This window comes from Amphiura filiformis, chromosome 2, assembly GCF_039555335.1.
Source record: "Amphiura filiformis chromosome 2, Afil_fr2py, whole genome shotgun sequence".
In the NCBI taxonomy this organism is placed as follows: Eukaryota; Metazoa; Echinodermata; class Ophiuroidea; order Amphilepidida; family Amphiuridae; genus Amphiura; species Amphiura filiformis.
In genome coordinates, this window is record NC_092629.1 from 72,728,058 (window position 1) to 72,747,202 (window position 19,145).

The 19,145-nt window shown below is 34.9% G+C and overlaps 1 protein-coding gene across 2 annotated transcripts; it reads left to right on the forward strand.

The window, feature by feature from the left end:
- The first annotated feature begins 97 nt into the window (after positions 1–97).
- Positions 98–11,388, forward strand: LOC140136893 (uncharacterized). Of its 2 annotated transcripts, none has more exons than XM_072158517.1 (6): positions 98–212; positions 2,721–3,038; positions 6,090–6,359; positions 7,623–7,916; positions 9,081–9,195; positions 10,403–11,388. In XM_072158517.1, exons 1-4 carry the CDS (start codon positions 143–145, stop codon positions 7,745–7,747), a joined length of 783 nt encoding a protein of 260 aa, XP_072014618.1. In that variant the 5' UTR covers positions 98–142; the 3' UTR covers positions 7,748–7,916; positions 9,081–9,195; positions 10,403–11,388. The 2 variants fall into 2 exon arrangements, with proteins under 2 accessions (XP_072014618.1, XP_072014627.1); XM_072158526.1 differs by having other exon boundaries at positions 10,433–11,388.
- The last annotated feature ends 7,757 nt before the right edge of the window (positions 11,389–19,145 follow it).

Below are 19,145 nucleotides of genomic sequence, written 5' to 3' on the forward strand. Positions count from 1 at the left end.
ATTTCAAGTAGTATGAAAATAAAATGACAACAAAATATAACCCATTCCAATTTCAGTATATTTTTCGTGTGCGATAAACCGTGACATTCCAACTGAAATGTTAAAGGTATACCCTTAAACTACGTTTGGTGTTATTTCCAAAATGGCGACATTTGTCGGCTCTCTTAACTTGTGGTGCTTTTTGCTCTACCTGTTTGTGATTGGTGCTCATGGTGAGTTATGTTCTCTTACAATTTTTTAGATTGCCATGTTATTCCAACAGGGACACCTAACGTGTCGATAATATATATATAGTCTAATTTGTTTAAGTAAAACGTGGTCGTACTGTGAAGGTTTGATGTGTTTGACCACCTAATTCCGTATATAAGTAGTTTGGATTAGTAATATAGAAAGATTTGAACCAGGAGTCCATTTCACTAAGCTTCAAACCAACGTAACGAATATCCAACGTTACGAATACGTAATTATAACTAGATCAGCCCAACACATGATTCGGTGAAAGCAATTATGGCTGGTTTAGGGTACGTAGAGTAAACCAAACATGTTACTTCATTAATTTTATTTTCGATGCTGTGAGCTTTTAACAATAAAATGGATGTCACCCCCCCCCTCTCTACCCCTACACTCTATCCACACACCCACCCATAACAGCAGAAGCATCAAAATACTTACGGGGACCTCTATTTATCTATATACACAAAATACAAAACAAAATAAACAGCTTGAATCAAATTCCATTATGCCACTGGAAAAATATGTATCTCTAAATTTTGGAAATAAATGCTTGCATATGTTTTTGTTTTTATGCTCCTGTTCCTGGTATTGGTTTGATGTGTATTTGCTAATTATGATCAATAATTTTGGCTAAGTAATGTGAACAAAAATCATACACTGTGATTTTTCAGTTCAATTATTATTGTTTATTATGTACAAAAAATGAAATAATAGAAAGTGGAAAAACACACGTTATCTGCGATGAACCGTGAACTCTTTTGGTGAAAAAAAATCATACGATGTGGTGGTACTTATTTAGTTTAGTTGTATTAGGTTGGTTCAAAAATGGTAACGTCAGCCCGCGTTTTTTCCTTGTGGTACACGCGTATGTTGGTCAATTCATTAGTTGTTTGGTGCTCAAGGTCCACGGTTTCTTCTTTTTTTTTCATTTCATTTTGAAATTATTTGAGACGAATTGAAATATGCTGTTTCAAAAGGAAAAGCTGGAAGAGTGCTGTATGTGCTGTAGACTATGCCATAGTCGACATTTGGTAAATAAAAACATGGTATTAATCCTGGTAAAAGTATTTTATGTCATAAAAAGGTTTCTATATTAATGACAGTAAAATTACAGTATAGACTCTATGCAATAAACCAACCGGAACGGTATAACAACTAAAATGGCAGCCATGTTGGTCACAGTTCTAAGATGACAGAGAGACAGGTCTCTGGATCGATTCCACACCATTCATACCTCTCACCTGATTTATGGTATTATCATGCCAATTGGCCCGTAGTACCTTACGGAGAGAAGATTTTTTTATTTACATGGCGATGAATCTGTCATGAGTTACGTCATATTGCATACCCTCTAACTGTTATTGAATGCACATATATAGATGTCTTGGAATAATTACAATGAGGGCTCAATTATTGAACAATTCTGATTTGGGGATCTACCGGTTTATTGATCAAGAAACTCCGAGAACAAATTTACTATGTGATTTAAATTTTTAGCAGAACTTTGTGTGGGAACTTTGTCCCGAAATCACACTGTCGATCATACTTGCCATTTATTTGGTACCAATACAATTTAACCGCAAGCATTAAACATGGATGTACGAGACGTAAAGGGCCACTCATGCCACAGATAGTTGTGTAATGGCACGGGGAATTTAAATCATCACGAAATCTGGTGCACCAATCAAAAGCCAGATCCATGGCATGGCGGCGAGTGGCATGATAGAGCCGGCAACTTGTGAACCCGCCTGGCTGTATGGTATTTTCCATATACTCGTTTAGTTTTGTGGGGTTAACTATCGAACCCCAACGGTTTTAGCTTGTATTTATAATTATTTATTAACATAGGCCTATTTGTTTGTGATATTTCAAGCGTTTTAAAATTTCAAAATAATCCCATTCAATTACACGGTTGACGATGGCTCATGTTAAACATGTTAACCACAATTAAAAGTCGGTAGGCCATTTTAACCTGGAAGAACCATGGCCATACCTGGAAATGTTGTATATAGTTTTGTCTTTGATTGATTTGTATAGCCGAGGTTGTCCTCTTTCAGAATCTGCCGGGTGAAAACTACTCATCATTGAGGGTTTTCAGAAATTCAATATAGCGTTCAAAATAGCCGTCATTTTATATTATCGGCTACACCTTCCTCCAGTTTCAACCTAGCATGGTAATGTTGGTGTATAGTCATAAGTATTGGGGGCCAATTAATTCATTTAAACTTTTTTAAAAGATCACGCAGGGTTTGCTGGGAACCTACCAACAATTAATAGGAACAAATCCTTTATTGTTCGTTACTTAAAATACTTAAAAAGCAAAGATTTGATTACCGGGAGCTTGTTTCACACCCGAGAAAGCAATTTTGACCTTGACTCTTCTTAAACCATAGCAAAATCATTAAGAAAAAGAATGGGCAGCTAGACCTAATCAATCTTCCAGAGGTTATTGTCTGTTTAAAACACCGTTGTTTTTGTTTTTGCAGGACAATGTAGCATTCAAAATTTGAGGGTTAACTCCTTAACTTCCAGTTCTATTGGTGTCGCATGGGATTGTAACGAGAACGACAATGAGTTTCGAGTCAAATATCAGTTTCTGAATTCCAAGCAGTGTAATGATGGGATAAACAGTCATTCATTTGATCAGATTAATACGGATTGGATTGTTTACCCAAATACGACCATTAATTATCAAATATATTCAAATTCAACATACCTAGTTACTGTTCAGTCAAGGAAGTGGCGACAAGATCGATTTGTTTTGGGAGTTGAACACGAAGGTATAAACTTTACAACACCTGAAGGTAAGATAACCTGCTTACGTAACAAAATATCGAGTTATTATTCCAAAAGGAAGACTAGCCTATGTCGGATTTTGTTACCGTTAAATAATCGTAAAGCTGTACGAACGCAATTCGTGAAATAAAGCGGCTCTATAGGCTGGTTCTATTTGGGAAAATCGCGTTCATAGCAGCTTATTTTGTTAATTTGGGTATGCTGAACTCGAATCTGTGGTCTGCCAAGTAATATTTTTAGACACCGTGGTCTTTAAAAATACTCAAAATATTGATCCCATAGGATCGTATAGGGACAAAATTAATTTTATTCCAATAGCCCTTTCAAACATATCAAATTATGCGCCTGGCCCCATGGATAATGTTTGTGCGCGTACGACCTATCGTTAAGAAGTTATGAGACACAAAAGGTCACAGATCGATTTGCTTGTTGTGTAGGGGTCAAAAGTCTAAGTTGCTCCAATTTTCGTAAAAGTTGAAGCAAATTGTTCGCCTAGCTTACAGGTTTCAGAAAAGAATAGTTTGCACTATCTGCAATATCTAGTTATCATACACAACAAAGTGTCAAAAGATATGTAGGATTCTATAGGATTCAACGGAATTTGTATATATTTATCATCTATCTTTTGAATTTGATCGCAGGTAGAAAAATTAATCTTTTCCTGAATACCTTGAACAGTTTGCATCCATTTTTACGATCGGAGCAACTTTAATTTTTCACCCCTGTATAACAAGCAAATTGACCTTGAAGCTGTTGAGCCTCATAACATGGTAACTATATGTTCTACGCGTAATTTACTTTTTATGATCCTTAGAAATATATTAAATTTGAGACGTTTTTAGTGAATTTGGAGCATGTTTAATTTTCCCCTGCATGATCATATATGGGGTTTGTGGGTTTTATTTTAGGATCACGGGGTTTTAATATAGCTTGGCAGACAAAATGTTTGAATTCAGCACACCCGAATTAACCAAAATAATTTGGTTCTCAGTTTTTACGCGAACTTGCCACTTGTGATGCACATATTTCCAAAATAGAACCAGTCTATAATTATAAACGTCCAGTCACCCAACGTTTTGGGTATTGGTTTCAGTGGCCGAGAACGATTTTCTGTTGCGAGAACCGCATGAGCAAAGTTATGTATACGTGATAACTCACAAATCCAGCTAACATCCTCTTGGTCATGTTGGTGTTAAATGGTCCCATTCCGCCGCTAGATCTCTCTCTCTCTGGGTCAGATGGCGCAGGATTGCGCTGCTGTGGTCTTCACAAGAGTACGACATCTACTCTATCAAAAGCTAAACGTGTTGCACCATACATTCCGTGTGACTTTACGTTCTTCCCATCATTTGTCCAAGATGTTGATGGACATCCCCTTCCACGATGGCATTCCACGGCTCCCTGAAGAGTCTGCTTCTCAACCCCACCATCCTTTCTTACAATGTGGCGCAATTTTGCTCTCAATGATGGACTTTCCGATGTTTAAGTCTGTGCCAATCTTATTCAGGACCCAGTTGTTTGTCTTCTTGTCTTTCCAAGATACTCCCAATAGCCTCCTATAGTACCACATCTCAAATGCATCTATATTCTTCCTGTCATTATTTTTCATTGCCTCATTTTTCATTCGCAACCGTATGTAGTAATTGAGAAGACTGTTGCATCAAATAACCGTACCTTGAGGTTGATTGATAAACCACGACTCTTTCAGATCTTTGACATACCCAGCAAACACAAAACGTTTTCGACGTCATTCGCAAAAGGTTATAAAAGGTTGTCAGAAAACGTTTAATATCGGGTTATATAAAGGATATATTAAGAGTATAAAACGTTTTCATAACCTTAAAAAACATTTTTTGATAATCTACTCCTCAGCAAACAAAAATGTTTTACAGAAAACGTTTAAATGTCGGGTTATATAAAGGGTATAAAACGTTTTAATAACATTCCAATAACATTCTTGAAAACTTGATACAAAGCATTCTAAACAGAATGTTATTTTGGGGTTGAAAAAATATTTTGCGAAAAATGTTTGCCCAAAATATTTTCAATAACGTTTTAAAAACGTTTTCATGACCTTTATATAACCCGACATTTAAATGTTATTAAAAGGTTTTGAAAAAAACATTTTAAGAACATTTCTGTGTTTGCTGGGTTCAAATATTTTAATATAATGTTTTTTAAAAATTGACACAATATTTGGCAAAAATGTTTGCAAAAATAGTTTACAATAACATTTTCTGAAAACATTTAAAAATATTGTTGTAGTGTGTATTCATACAAAACGTTTTAAAACGTTATCCTGACCTTTATATAACCCGACATTTTAATGTTATTAAAACGTTTTTACTTAAACCAAAAGCCAAAATATAACTTATTTAAAACGTTTTTAAAACGTTTTTGTGTTTGCTGGGTACTCTGTGTTGTTGTCCTTGCCATAGCTAATCTTCTTTTGATCTCAGATGTGGTATCATCTTTGTTGTCTATCAATTGTTTAACCACCTTGATCTTTTGACCATCTATCAAAAAGTCCTCTCCAGTTCCATTTCTATCAATAACCATTACTTTGGTCTTCTTGGCATTTAGAAGAAGGTCTTTCTCCTCACTGGCTTCCTTGATGCATTTCAAAAGGGTCAGCAGATCCTTTCTATTGCTGCATATTAGGGTGGTATCATCAGCATAGGGTAGATAATTTTGTAATACTGCTGCCACCAAATTTGACTCCACCAGCAAACCCGTCCAAAGGTCCTCCCACGGTGTACTCAATAATTATATAAATTTACAACCTCCTTATACTACCCCCCCTCCCCGGTAGACTCTCACACATATTTTAAACGTATTGCAAATTCACAAATATTTAAACATGATATCGGATATAAACTGTTCCATTATACCATTGGTGTAACAAATACTAATTGTTGACATTCTTACAATTGACATTCATCATAGCAAAAAATAGTTACATAAAAATACATCATAGGTCGATTACAATGTTTCCATACAAATGTTTAATAATGGCTTCATATTTATATTTTATATAATTGATTTCACACTAATTGCAGCGATGGTGTTGACAGTATCGGGTATAAACAGTTACAAGAGTATGCAGGCAACATGGAATGCGGTTCCAGACAGGTGCTTACACTTTGAGTACCAGCTGCTACTTGAAGACGGTGCAGTAGTCAAAGAAGGAATCGTATCGAACTCAGATATACTTATAAGTGGTTTAGAATGTGATACCAACTATATATTTAGACTGCGATATAAAATGATTACGAAAAGTGAACCATGGAGCGACTGGTTTAGTACACCACATCGTACATACTTTCACGGTACTAAAATAAGAAAATAAGATCCACAATCTATTAATATCTGAGACGTACATACTGTACAAAGAAATGTTTACATAAATACGTACAGATGCTCTTATTAATTAAGTAAAGTGTAGTTCAGAACTATAAGTTTTATAAATATATATATTATTTTAATTAATTATTAAGGGTTAGCATTGCGATTGGTTACGCGTACAATATTTCCGCGCTGTCACTTACGCCCTCCATAATAGACAACCTAAAATATTTGGTCAACGAAGTGACATTTTTCTTTAAATCGCACTATTTTGTGGTAATAAAATATAAATAAAGTGTGTAGTATTATCCTTCACACCCGAATAATATGTCTTCCACAGTAAAACCGTTTAAATAATGGGTTCAGCTGCGCCTCGCCCATTATTTATATTATTTATATATTTACTGCCTTGGACACATATTATTTGGGTGTAAAGGATACTACATTACCCTTTCTTTCTTGAATTTATATAATTACCCGTTATCATTGTATTCGCCATCGAAGTGACGTAATAATCATATCATATCATACCATAGCAATTACAATTTTTGAACAGATCGCCTTGCACTACAAGCAGATTGCACTAATCATATGTGTATGTCTGCATTCATAGATTGAATACAATAACGCTCTTTTCAAAGATACTAATTTTAAAGGTGCGAGAGATCAGCATTTCTTTGACATTTAAGGTTCAATGCATAGGTACAGCATGAACGTTATGGTGCAGGGCGATATAGTCAAAAATTGTTTTCATTTATTGCTATGGTAGTTAATCCGATTATTACGTTACTTCAACATCAGGTGAATACCGAATGCTTAGTGCCAGAAGTGGGTAAGTTTAATAGCTGCCCTGTGTAATTGCCATATGTAGATGAGTACAACATGCTGTGTGTAAATTGCCAAATGTTCACAGGGCAGATATTGCACTTACCAGCATCTGGCACTGAGTAGTAGTCGATACTAACGAATCACAGATAACTATAAACTAGTCATTTTATAGTGGACATATTCGACTGTTTACGCTTTAAAAAGCCGTTCTTACCATTATCATGTTTATCGCTACCCGTACCAAATAATATAATAATATGCGGCTAATAACTTATTTGAACAATCAGAACTATTTTTGTTAGCAAGAACACGCACAGCATTTTGGGAAAATACTCCGGGGAAAATGCATACAAGATTTTACAAACTAATGTTACTGCTAGAGAGTCACGTAACCATGTTATGATAATATCAACTTACAGATGCATCGGAATCTCATGTTCGGGTGAAAGCTGTAACATCAAACTCGGCCACATTTATCTGGCAACCTCTACAATGCAACAATAAAACGTACACGATAGAGTACCACTACGAGTTGCAGTTATAGAGGTCCGATCAAAAAGCTGCTGAGGGAGTAGTAACGGATACTGAGATCACCTTCAACAATTTGAAAATTGGTGGCGAATATGGGTTCCGAATTTGGCAACGTATTCCCACAACAGAACATACATACGGATATACAATTCCTTCGACAGATTGGATATATGTAACAACTGGTTTGTATTTTTAACATTTATTTGTTTCAATATTAATTTAATCAAAGCCATATTATAACATTTCTGTAAAAATAGATTAGTATTTATTTTCCATAAAATGTTAGCATTTACTGCCAGATATGTCCCCTTTTAATTTTGAGCCGAACAAGTGAGGTAAAGCATAGAAAATTGGAATTTACTACTAGCGCCCAAGCATGTTACTCCCGCGGTTGTAATACGGTCCGATCCTCGGGGTGTGTGTGTGTGTATTGGTATCCCGCACGCCGTGTACGTACTGTGCATATGTGTTCGACTAATATTTCCATCGTAATAATAAAACGCCGGTTCCATCGTTTTATTCAAAATCTCAGATTTTGGCAAAACTACAGCACCTAAAGTCTTGATTTTTGCAGAGTGTCTTTATTGACTAAAGTACATTACAATCGTGTAAAAAGCAGAATTTAAAATTGTTTTGATGGCGTTCTCCTCAGCAAATGTTATAATATGGCTTTAATCAATAATGTATTTATGTTCTTATATAATTATGTACTTATATTATACGCATCTATTCATTTGAATGAAGTTTTATTGTTATTAATTCGCTGTGTATTCAGTTTTGATATTACTTTCGATATTTGTGTGATTAAAGTTACGATGAGAAAAATATAGGTGATAGTATAATGATTACATTTGCATGGTATTTTTTTACAGTATTGTGTTGAATAATAACAGGTTTTTTTGTCTTGACTAAGGAATATATTTTGGTGATTCAACAATAGTTTTTAATGAAGTATTGCATGTCGTAATTTAAGGAAACTATCAGGACTGGAAATAAATGGACACGCGTTTAAACGGTTTCATTAATCTCTTTAGTGGTATAATTGCCTGGCGAACAAAACTTACCATACTTTGTAATGTCATAAAATTGAAAAGCCTGTCTCTTCCAAATGCAGCATTGGATACTCTTGAAATGTACAGAATGTCTAGTTTATGACTTATGATACAATTAATCTACAATTTATTTTGGATCTTATGTTTAATTTTGATGTGTCACTCACTCATCCATTATCAATGAAACCTGATGGGTACCAATTATTTTGATACAGCCTGTACTTGTACAAATAGCGGATTTATATTAAACATCTTCATGTTCGTATGGATTTGTGTATGATTTTTTTGCATCAGATGACACTGGAACTATAAGATCAGGTCATGATTACATGGCCTTGATTGGAGCATTTTTGGGAGCTATATTGATTGTAGTTATCGTCATTGGTTTGATAATATGTGCTTATATCAGGTAGGTCTGTGATTTTTATTATTGTTGTGGTGCTAGTGGTGGTGTTAAATACAGCCTTTTTCAAAAGAATTGTGCAAGTGAAAAACACCCTCTATGGCAATTAGAAAATACCATTGTGACATGATGCTTACATTAACGTCAAGGGCGTAGTCTTAGCTCTTAAATGCTGTTTGTTCTGTTCAATTTGCTTGTTTTAATCTCGAGATTTAGTTAACCACGAAAGGGTAAAATCACAATTGTGCCACTTTTGCTAGGGAAGAGGGCTGCACATGTAAATCAATGATACCTGATGTTGATGCGTCTAATGCACTCCCCCTTCGGGGCTTGTGCATAAGACGTATCAACATCAGCGCACATGCATTACTTTGTCTAATTTCTCTCCCAACAAATAATATGCGTTCATTAACCTATAATTTTGCAATATTATTTTGTTTCTCTTATAACATGTCTTGAGTGACAAAGAAAACAGTATTTACCATGATAAAATCATTGACATGCATATGTATTTAATTTTACAGCAGAATGTGAAATATATTCTCTTTTAATCTGTTTTAAGTGGAAAAAGAGAATCATATTATAATACCTGTGTCATGATAAAACAGTCGAAACTATTTTTATTGTTGTATAATTGATGCGTTCTTTTGATTTCACGAAGGAACTCTTGATAAACGTGATGCTATCATTGCTGTACATGTAGTCCTCTTGATCTTTCCATGTAAAAGTGGCACAATTGTGATTTTACCCTTGCGTTGTTAACTAAACATATCTCGAGATTAAGCCAAGAAAATTGAACAGAACAAAGGGCATTTGAGAGCTAAGACTACACCCTTGACGTTGATGTAAGCATCATGTCACAACGGTATTTTCTAATTGCCATAGAGGGCGCTTTTCACTTGCACATTTTTTTATACAGGCTGTAGTGGTGTTGCTGATGGGCGTCAGTGGCGTCCGCAATTTTCCCCGCCCCGACTGACTGAAAAAAGTGGGGGCACGTGCCACCCCCACCCCTCCCCACACACACACCCACATCCTTTTAGCACGCCACTGCGGGGCGTTAACGTTACGATGATGGTGGCGGTGGTGTTTGGGTATTGGTGCTGGCGATTGTGTGCATTTACGAAAGCAAATTAAATGTTACTGGCGGACCAGTTATGATCTTTGCATGGTACTAATGTAGTGTTATCATATGTTCAAATTTAATTTGTAGAAAACTCACAAAAATAGCGACCGCAGATAGAAAACTCAGAAAAATAAAACTCGACCAAGCAACCGCAGAAGCTGAAAACTACGAGATGAACAGGTTATTGAACCTGATGGGGATAACCCGGTGAGGGCATTATTAGATACAAAGGTCTTAATATGAACAATATTGAGGCAAAACAATGAGTACCAGCGTCTTGGTGGCACTAATTATAAATCTCAAAAAACAATATTTGAAATAACTTATATATTGTGTTTTATGACTATTATCCGGGACATGTCGTATTCATTACAGCTGTACCCGTTGTTATGTTTTTATTATTTGGTAGCGAGAGGTTTTGTGAAATCATTTTCACTATACTTTGGTATAGAAGTAAACTGTGTCTATAAAAATTGAGAAAAAATCAATGGCAACTTATAAATGGTTTAACTTTAGAAAATACCCTATTCTGTTCTATTTTGCTTGCAGCATTCAAAAAATATAGAAATAAGGTTAATGCTTTAATACAAACATTTAAAAAAAGAGTATAATCAAAAGCAATTTGAGTCAGTTAAACACAATTTACATAAGACGTGGAAAACAATTCTATAATTGGACGTAAGAAAAGTAGAATGTACAAGCTTAATTTAAAAATACTCAACGTGATATATTTGATTCTGAGAAGATTTCAAATGAATTTAATGACTTTTTTGTCAATATAGGACCAAAGTTAGCCTCCAATATCAAATGTACTGGGGAAAATTATTATGATTATTTAGAAAAACCATTCAGCAGTAGTATGTATATGAAACCAATCGTAAGTGAAGAAATTATAAAACTTATACATAAGTTCAATCAAAATAAGAGTGCTGGTCATGACAACATTTTAAACTACATTGTTAAAAGAATTACTAAAGAAATCTCAGATCCATTAACAATAATTTGTAATCTCTCTGTCAGGGATGGTGTCGTTCCAGATGAATTAAAAGTAATTCCTATCTAAAAAAGAGAATCCTGAATGTTTTTCTAATTATCGTCCTGTTTCAGTTTTGCAATAAATATTTAAGACTTGTGTTTAACAGATGCATGAATTATATTGACAAATATAATATATTAAATGATAAATAGTTTGGATTTAGAACAAAACCAAATCAGTAATTCAGTTGAAAAAAAAAACCTTAGGAATATTCCTGGAGTTGTCAAAAGCCTTTGATACTAATTGATCATAGCATATTATTTAGAGGTAATGTCTTGAAATTGTTTGAAGATTATTTATCAAATAGAAAGCAGTATGTGTATTATAATTCATGTAAATCTCAATATAAAAATATTCAATGTGGAGTGCCCCAAGGATCAATCCTGGGCCCATTATTATTTCTTTTGTATGTAAACGACATCATAAACACCTCATCGATTCTTGAATTTGTATTGTTTGCCGACGATACCACCATCACCTACCCAGCAAACACAAAACGTTTTCGACATCATTCGCAAAAGGTTATAAAAGGTTGTCAGAAAACGTTTAAATGTCGGGTTATATAAAGGGTATATTAAGAGTATAAAACGGTTTCATAACCTTAAAAAACATTTTTTGATAATCTACTGCTCAGCAAACAAAAATGTTTTACAGAAAACGTTTAAATGTCGGGTTATATAAAGGGTATAAAAACGTTTTGATAACATTCCAAAAACATTCTTGAAAACTTGATGCAAAACATTCTAAACAGAATGTTATTTGGAGGTTGATAAAATATTTTGCGAAAAATGTTAGCCCAAAATATTTGTAATAACGTTTTAAAAACGTTTTCATGACCTTTATATAACCCGACATTTAAATGTTATTAAAATGTTTTGAAAAAAACATTTTAAGAACATTTATGTGGTTGCTGGGTTCAAATGTTTTAACATAATGTTATTTAAGTATTGACAAAATATTTGGCAAAAATGTTTGCAAAAATAGTTTACAATAACATTTTTGAAAACATTCAATAATATTGTTGTAGTGTGTTTTCATACAAAACGTTTTAAAACGTTATCATGACCTTTATATAACCCGACATTTTAATGTTATTAAAACGTTTTTACCTAAACCAAAAGCCAAAATATAACTTATTTAAAACGTTTTTAAAACGTTTTTGTGTTTGCTGGTATTCACATACAGACATTTTGTCTAAGTATGATCTAGTTAAAGCCATATTATAACATTTGCTGTTGAGGACGCCCTCACTGATTTTTTAAAATTCATTTTTTTACACAATTATATTGTACTTTATTAAACCAATATACAATGCAAAAATCAAGACTCTAGGTGCTGTAGTTTTGTCAAAATCCGATATTTTGAATAAAGCGCCAGAACCGGCGTCTTATTATTACGATGGAATTATTAGTCGAACGCATACACGATGTTCATAACACACAGTGCGGGCCGGTGATCTACACAACAAAGGGTCGTACCATAACATGACCGAAGGAGTGGTACGTATTGGCGACATACGCGCTGGTAGTAAATTCCAATTTTCTTTGCTTTGACGTAGTTGTTCGGCTCAAAAATAAAAGGGGATATATCTGACAGTAAAAACTAACATTTTATGTCAAAGAAATGCTAATCTATTTTGTATGATAATGTTATATAAAGAATAACTTGAAGTCAATAATTGGTTTAAGACGAATTAGCTGTCAGTTAAGGGATCTAAAATGAGCGTTTATTGCGTTTCGACAGTATTTTTTGTGGGACATGAGAGAACCTCAGACCTATCGAATTGCATTCTGAATACGAAGCATGTCTTTCTGATATCAAATAATTTTCATTTTTTGAAAATCACAATATAATACAAATTTTATGACAAATTATAAAAATGTGATATTTATCAAATTTTTGATATATAACAGCCCTCGAAGTAAATTATATAAATCTAATGTTATATTCTTAAAGTGTATGTAGCAGGGAGGAAAAGCCGACGGTCAATTGAAAATTTTGACCTTTCATATTGAAGATATGGATTTTTTCCCAAAAGACCTAATTTTTTTGGTGTTTTGGGGAAAAATCCATATCTTCAATACGAAAGGTCAACATTTTCAATTGATCGTCGGCTTTTCATCCCACCTACATACACTTTAAGTATAAATCATCAGATTTCTTAAGTTTACTTCAAGTACTGTTAAATATCAAAAATATCAATTTTAATGATTTGCCATAAAATGTGTATTAAATTGCGAATTTCAAAAATAAAATTATTTGATATCAGAATGACATTCTTCGTATTCAGAATGCAATTCGATATGTCTGATGTGCTCTGATGTCCCAAAATAAATACTGTCCAAACGTTCATACCCCAGCCCTTAATGCAAGTAAGACCAATTATATGGTACTTGGAACTAACCATAAAACATCACGTATATCAAATAATGTAAAAAAGATATCATATTGGACAATACTACCCTAGAACGGGTTGACAAGACCAAATTCCTAGTAGTGACAATTGACGAAAATTTGACATGGAAAACTCACATTGATAATATATGACATATCATATGGAATTAAGCATATTCATGTATAAACATTTTTGTAATCAGCTACCTGTAGCATTCGAAAACTATTTCATGCAGCAGATAAATCGATATAAGTATCACACAAGAAATTCCGATGACTATAATATATGTCCTACAAAAAACATAATTTGCTCACAAAACAATAAGAGCTGCCGGTCCTAGGAAATGGAATATTACTAATAAATATATAAAGTCAGTAAACCAGTTTAAATTACAAAATAAAGAAAAGTCTAATAAAAAAAACGTCTAATATTTAGCCATTATTTAATGACCAACTTTGAGCCTCTTACCCATCATGACAAAAATCGCCTACCGAGATTTCATGGGCACATACTTCGTCTGTCAGACTCATGGCAAAAGAAGACCTGGACGTCCACGTCTGACCTATATACGATTAAACGAGGAGGCCGGTAAAACAAACTAAAAACACGAAAACATAATAATATAATCATTGGACACTTGGTTTTTTTTTTTTGGTTTTTTTAAATCATTCTTTATTAATCACATCATAAAAAAAATACATCAAAATTAACAAAAGAATGTACGATCACCCCCAGGACACGCTGAAAACCTGCGTTAGCAGGCCATCAAGCAGGCAGGAGGGCCTTAAAAAGGCAACACAAAACACAATAAAAAATACAACTATTATAAAATACAAATGCCAAAAAAGTTTTTAACACAGCAAATGAGGACGTGGGGAGAGATGCAAAGCAGAGAGCAAAGGGGGTGGGAGAGCTAGATTTTGAGGTAAGGAGCTGCCTCCCAATGGGGCTCATTACGGGCGTTCCAGATTGTAAAGCTGCTGACTAGCGCGATCTTACTAATCTCCCGGACCAATTGCTTGGAGAATTTGGCTCCTGCGAATTTGAAGGTGTCACGCAATCTCCCCACGTTCTCACTTGTAACCAGACCCCTGGACCCAATTTCAAAACAGTTCAGGTAACATTTGAAACCTTTTTGGATGATATCAGATTGCAAATTTTGGTATTTGGAAAATTTTCGCACGTGGGCGTTTTGGATGTTTGTTTCTAAAGGAACAGTTAGCTCGAATATGTGAATGGACTTTTTATGGTTGTCAATGATGATAAGATCGGGTTTTTGAGCAGTAGGCAGGATATTTGGTGGAAGAGTGCCGCCTGTTATTGTGTATCCAGGGAGGTCGGCAAAAATAGCACAATTGTCTTCGATGGTTTGGGACAGCATATTAATAATATGGGTGAGGATACTATTGTGCCGCCATGTGTACCTGCCTTGCTGGAGGGACACGGAGCAATTGTTTAAAACATGGAGGAGGGTTTGAGTGTTGTGGCATAACTTACATTTGGCATTGACTCTTTTACCCCAAGTGCGGAGGTTGGTGAAAGTGGATAAAAAGTCAATGCAAGATCTAACAGCAAAACTCAAGACCCCCCTAGCGCCGGTATCCGCTCGAATGCGCCCATGACGCTTATGCATTAATGACATAATACGCCTAATACACAAAACTGTGTGTGAAACACACGTAAAATGTCACGATGAGTAATTCAAAAGTATTTTGGAAAAAAAAAAGGTTTTCAAGTTCTTTTTGAAGGTTCCAAGGTTAGAAGGAAATCCAACTAACGTTGACCATTAATTTGTTCCACTGCTCTGCTTTGCATGCGTTTTTTGTTGCACCATGTTTGGGAGACGAGACTGACGTAGGCACTAAAACAAAATATTCTTACGCATTCTTTTGAAGACTCATTTTAGAAACACACTTTATCAATTTAATTTCTATCCTTTATTAATATTGAACTGTTTTATAATACCTTTGCCATTAAACCCAGTGTTGTCTTTATATAAGAGGAACACACCTGACTTAAAATGGTTGTTACCGACCAACTCCACCACGTTAGCATGTTGCTCATGGAGGGCAAAATACCTTCACCTCCAGATTATTTCGTCATGGACCCTGCAAACTTCGATTCAAAGTGACTGGTTGTTTGCAATGTAACAAAAACGCCATGTAAAATAACGCGCAAATTGAAAGACGCCAATTCGGGTGGCAATTTTCGTGCGACAAACCAGAATGTCGGTTCTTACTCCACATCGCAGCGAGATGCGATGCTATGAAAACTGTAATCTGAATCAGGTTTATACGAGCTCAGCGGTGAAAATTCTCATCGCGCGATGGAAATTTCGGTCCGCGATGGAGTTGGATTTTGGCTGCTGGAAAATCAAGTTCGGCGGAATGACCATAAAAGGAGATGCAGACCCCACGATGTTCTAAAAGCATCGCAGCATCGCATCGCGCTGCGATGTGGAGTAAGAATCGGACTTTATCATAGCATATTTTACACACGGGACAATTTTTAGTCGGTACTATTTGGTCTTTGATTGTAACAAAGTTTTAATTGGCCACTACACGACAATGGCTAGTTGAAGATGTCCATTTATGATATTGTGACTGAGTGTTTATCTTATAATAGTCATGTAAGTTTGCGCTGTGGATATAATACATTGAAAGTGTCAAAAGTCATCTAAGTGGTACCGAAAATTAAATTATGTTGTTTATTGACTCATAATAAATTGCATACAATGTTGCCACACTTAGTATGACTTTGTAATCATTATTTCATTCATTACGGACACTGACCCACAGCAATTTTGTGTAAACCAATAACAAACTTTCCCTGCATTCATATAATATAAACATTTCATTGATTCGGTTCCCTTTGATCCCATCCACGTGACAGATTTACTCTAACGCTCCGCTTCTGTTGAGAGACGGTTGTTCTTTGACATTTTAATACAATTTTATCATCTCAACCAGAAGGTTGACATGATACAATTTTACACAATTTGAACTTTTTCCCAGATGACTAAAAGTATGCATAGTGTTGTCATTGCACGAAGGATGTCATTTTGAACGTGAACTGGTAGCTATTTTTAGTTCATAAATATATTTACTATTCTGTGGACAAATATTGTGATCAAATGTAAGTAAAAAACTAAAATTGATATAATGCCAACCTGACATTCAGTCAAGACTACATGACCGTGGGTTAGTAAACACTCTCCTTATTATTAAAGGTCCGTAACCCGATCGACAGCATCACCCCCCCCCCCCCCCCGAATGTTTTCATTGTTGATGAGGTTTTGGTATCACATAATAGATACTATTTTTCTCATTAATATCCTGAAATTTGACGACGCTCCAAGTCGATGTATTTCTGGAGAAATCATGAAACACAGCGGTTTTTACAGGCTACCATTTTGTAAATAATAAAAATTACTTCGGATTTCTGGGCAGGGAATTAATTGCGAATCATCAGTCTCCTCAACAGCTACTTTGGTTTCGCGTCATACACATTCTGTGAAAAAAGCGAACCACACTAACTGCTGAGGAGACAGTGCGCCGTATTTAGTTATAAAAATTCCACGATAGACGTAGTGGGCTAAATAGCTCAATCGGTTAGCGCATTACGCGTTACCCGAGAGGTACCCGGTTCAAAACCCGGTATCAGAAGGTTTTTTTCCTCTCCATTTTGAACCCAATCTTTTTTATATTCATTTGAAATGTACATATTGCAAGGCGAAATATATTTAGTTTCCTTTTTTTCTGAAACGGTACAAAAAAAACCCAAATATTTTCCGTTCAATACGGGCCGGGCATTGAACGGGAGTTGTTGTTGTTGCTTGCCTGCCCAAAATGCAATTCACGTATACCAAGGTATTGGATTGCAAATTTGGCTATTTATTCACATTTACGCTGAAAATGCTCTCGTTTTTACACAAAGCAGCATAAAGGAGGCGATATTTGATATTATTATGTAATTTTAAAGACAATCCATATCCAAAACCAATAGGGTTACCCCCCATTTAAAAAAAAAAAAAGGAAAAAGGTTCAAAATCCAATTCTTATCGCAATACGATAAATTGCAATGGTCCATACAGAGAAGTTTAATACCGTATGGTATCTGTGGTTTCAGTCAAGTCTAGGGAACTAGGCTTGTCTTTTCGTAAAAACCCGATACTCTCAAAAATATCGGTATTTACGGAAGCGCCCTTTATACTGTGTAAAATACATTGAAAATTGTCGGCTACAATATTAATGAATGCATAAGTACAAAATAAAAATGTAATAATAATAATCGCGTACAAATAAATACGGCGATCGAAGACATCGTAAAAAGAGCATCAGTATAAAATGGGTATAAACTTTAACCCTTATTTGTTAAATTGCATTTTTACTTTTCAAGAAATAAATTATCTTATCGGAAATCTGAGAAGGATTAGATTTAGTCACCTTAGATTTAGTTCCAAATCCCTTAACAGACTGGACGACGTAGGAATAAACATAAAATAAATCTATGAACTTGTCATATTCCTTAAGTGCAGTAGCATAAAGGTTTTAATCGTATATTATTTTGACCATTAAACACTATACCATAATTGGCACTCTCCAATTATGTACCGGAAAACAATTACTAAGCAATTTACTCAGAATAAAATGAAATGAAAGCAAATATCGACTTCTTCTTTGCATGGATAGGCGCAGTTAATGAATTAGTTTGAAGCGTTTGGCGGTTGAAGAAAGGACTGTGGAGTGGATTAAATACGTAATACACAACATTATTTACAAAGTATTTGTAAATTTGGATCCTATAAATGTGGCATGTGCAAACAGGGAGGGGGCGGGCAATTTTTTCAGGCCAAGAGGGGATTACGCCGTTTGGACATTTTCTCGGGGCTCATAAATTTTGCACCGCTCTATTTACAATGGGGTTATAAGATTTTCGTTGATAAAGATGAAGCCGAATGTACGAATGCTTTTCCCCGCGTAGATTAAGGTACATTGAAAATAGTTGAAGGTTACCGTAAACGTATTTAGTATGACATCCAGGCAGTAGATTGGGCTATTCCATTTGAAATCCACACTATCCCTGTGGAAGATTTAGCTTAAGTCTTCACATAGGGAGTATGAGTTTTGATTAGAGTAGACAATTGGGTAACTTCCATTCGAAATACTCACTCCAGTTGTGGAAGATATAGGTAAAGCCATAACACAGGGGCAGTATGGGTTTCAAAATGATTGACTCTGACCAATTACCTTTGAAAAAATACTCCCCTGTGAGAGATATTTCCCAAATCTTCCACATGGGTAGTTTGGATTTCAATTGGAATAGCCCATTGATGATTAAATGCTTAATCTTTTAAAAGGTGACGTATTTGTCAGTTGAATGCTTATAATCTTTTTTAA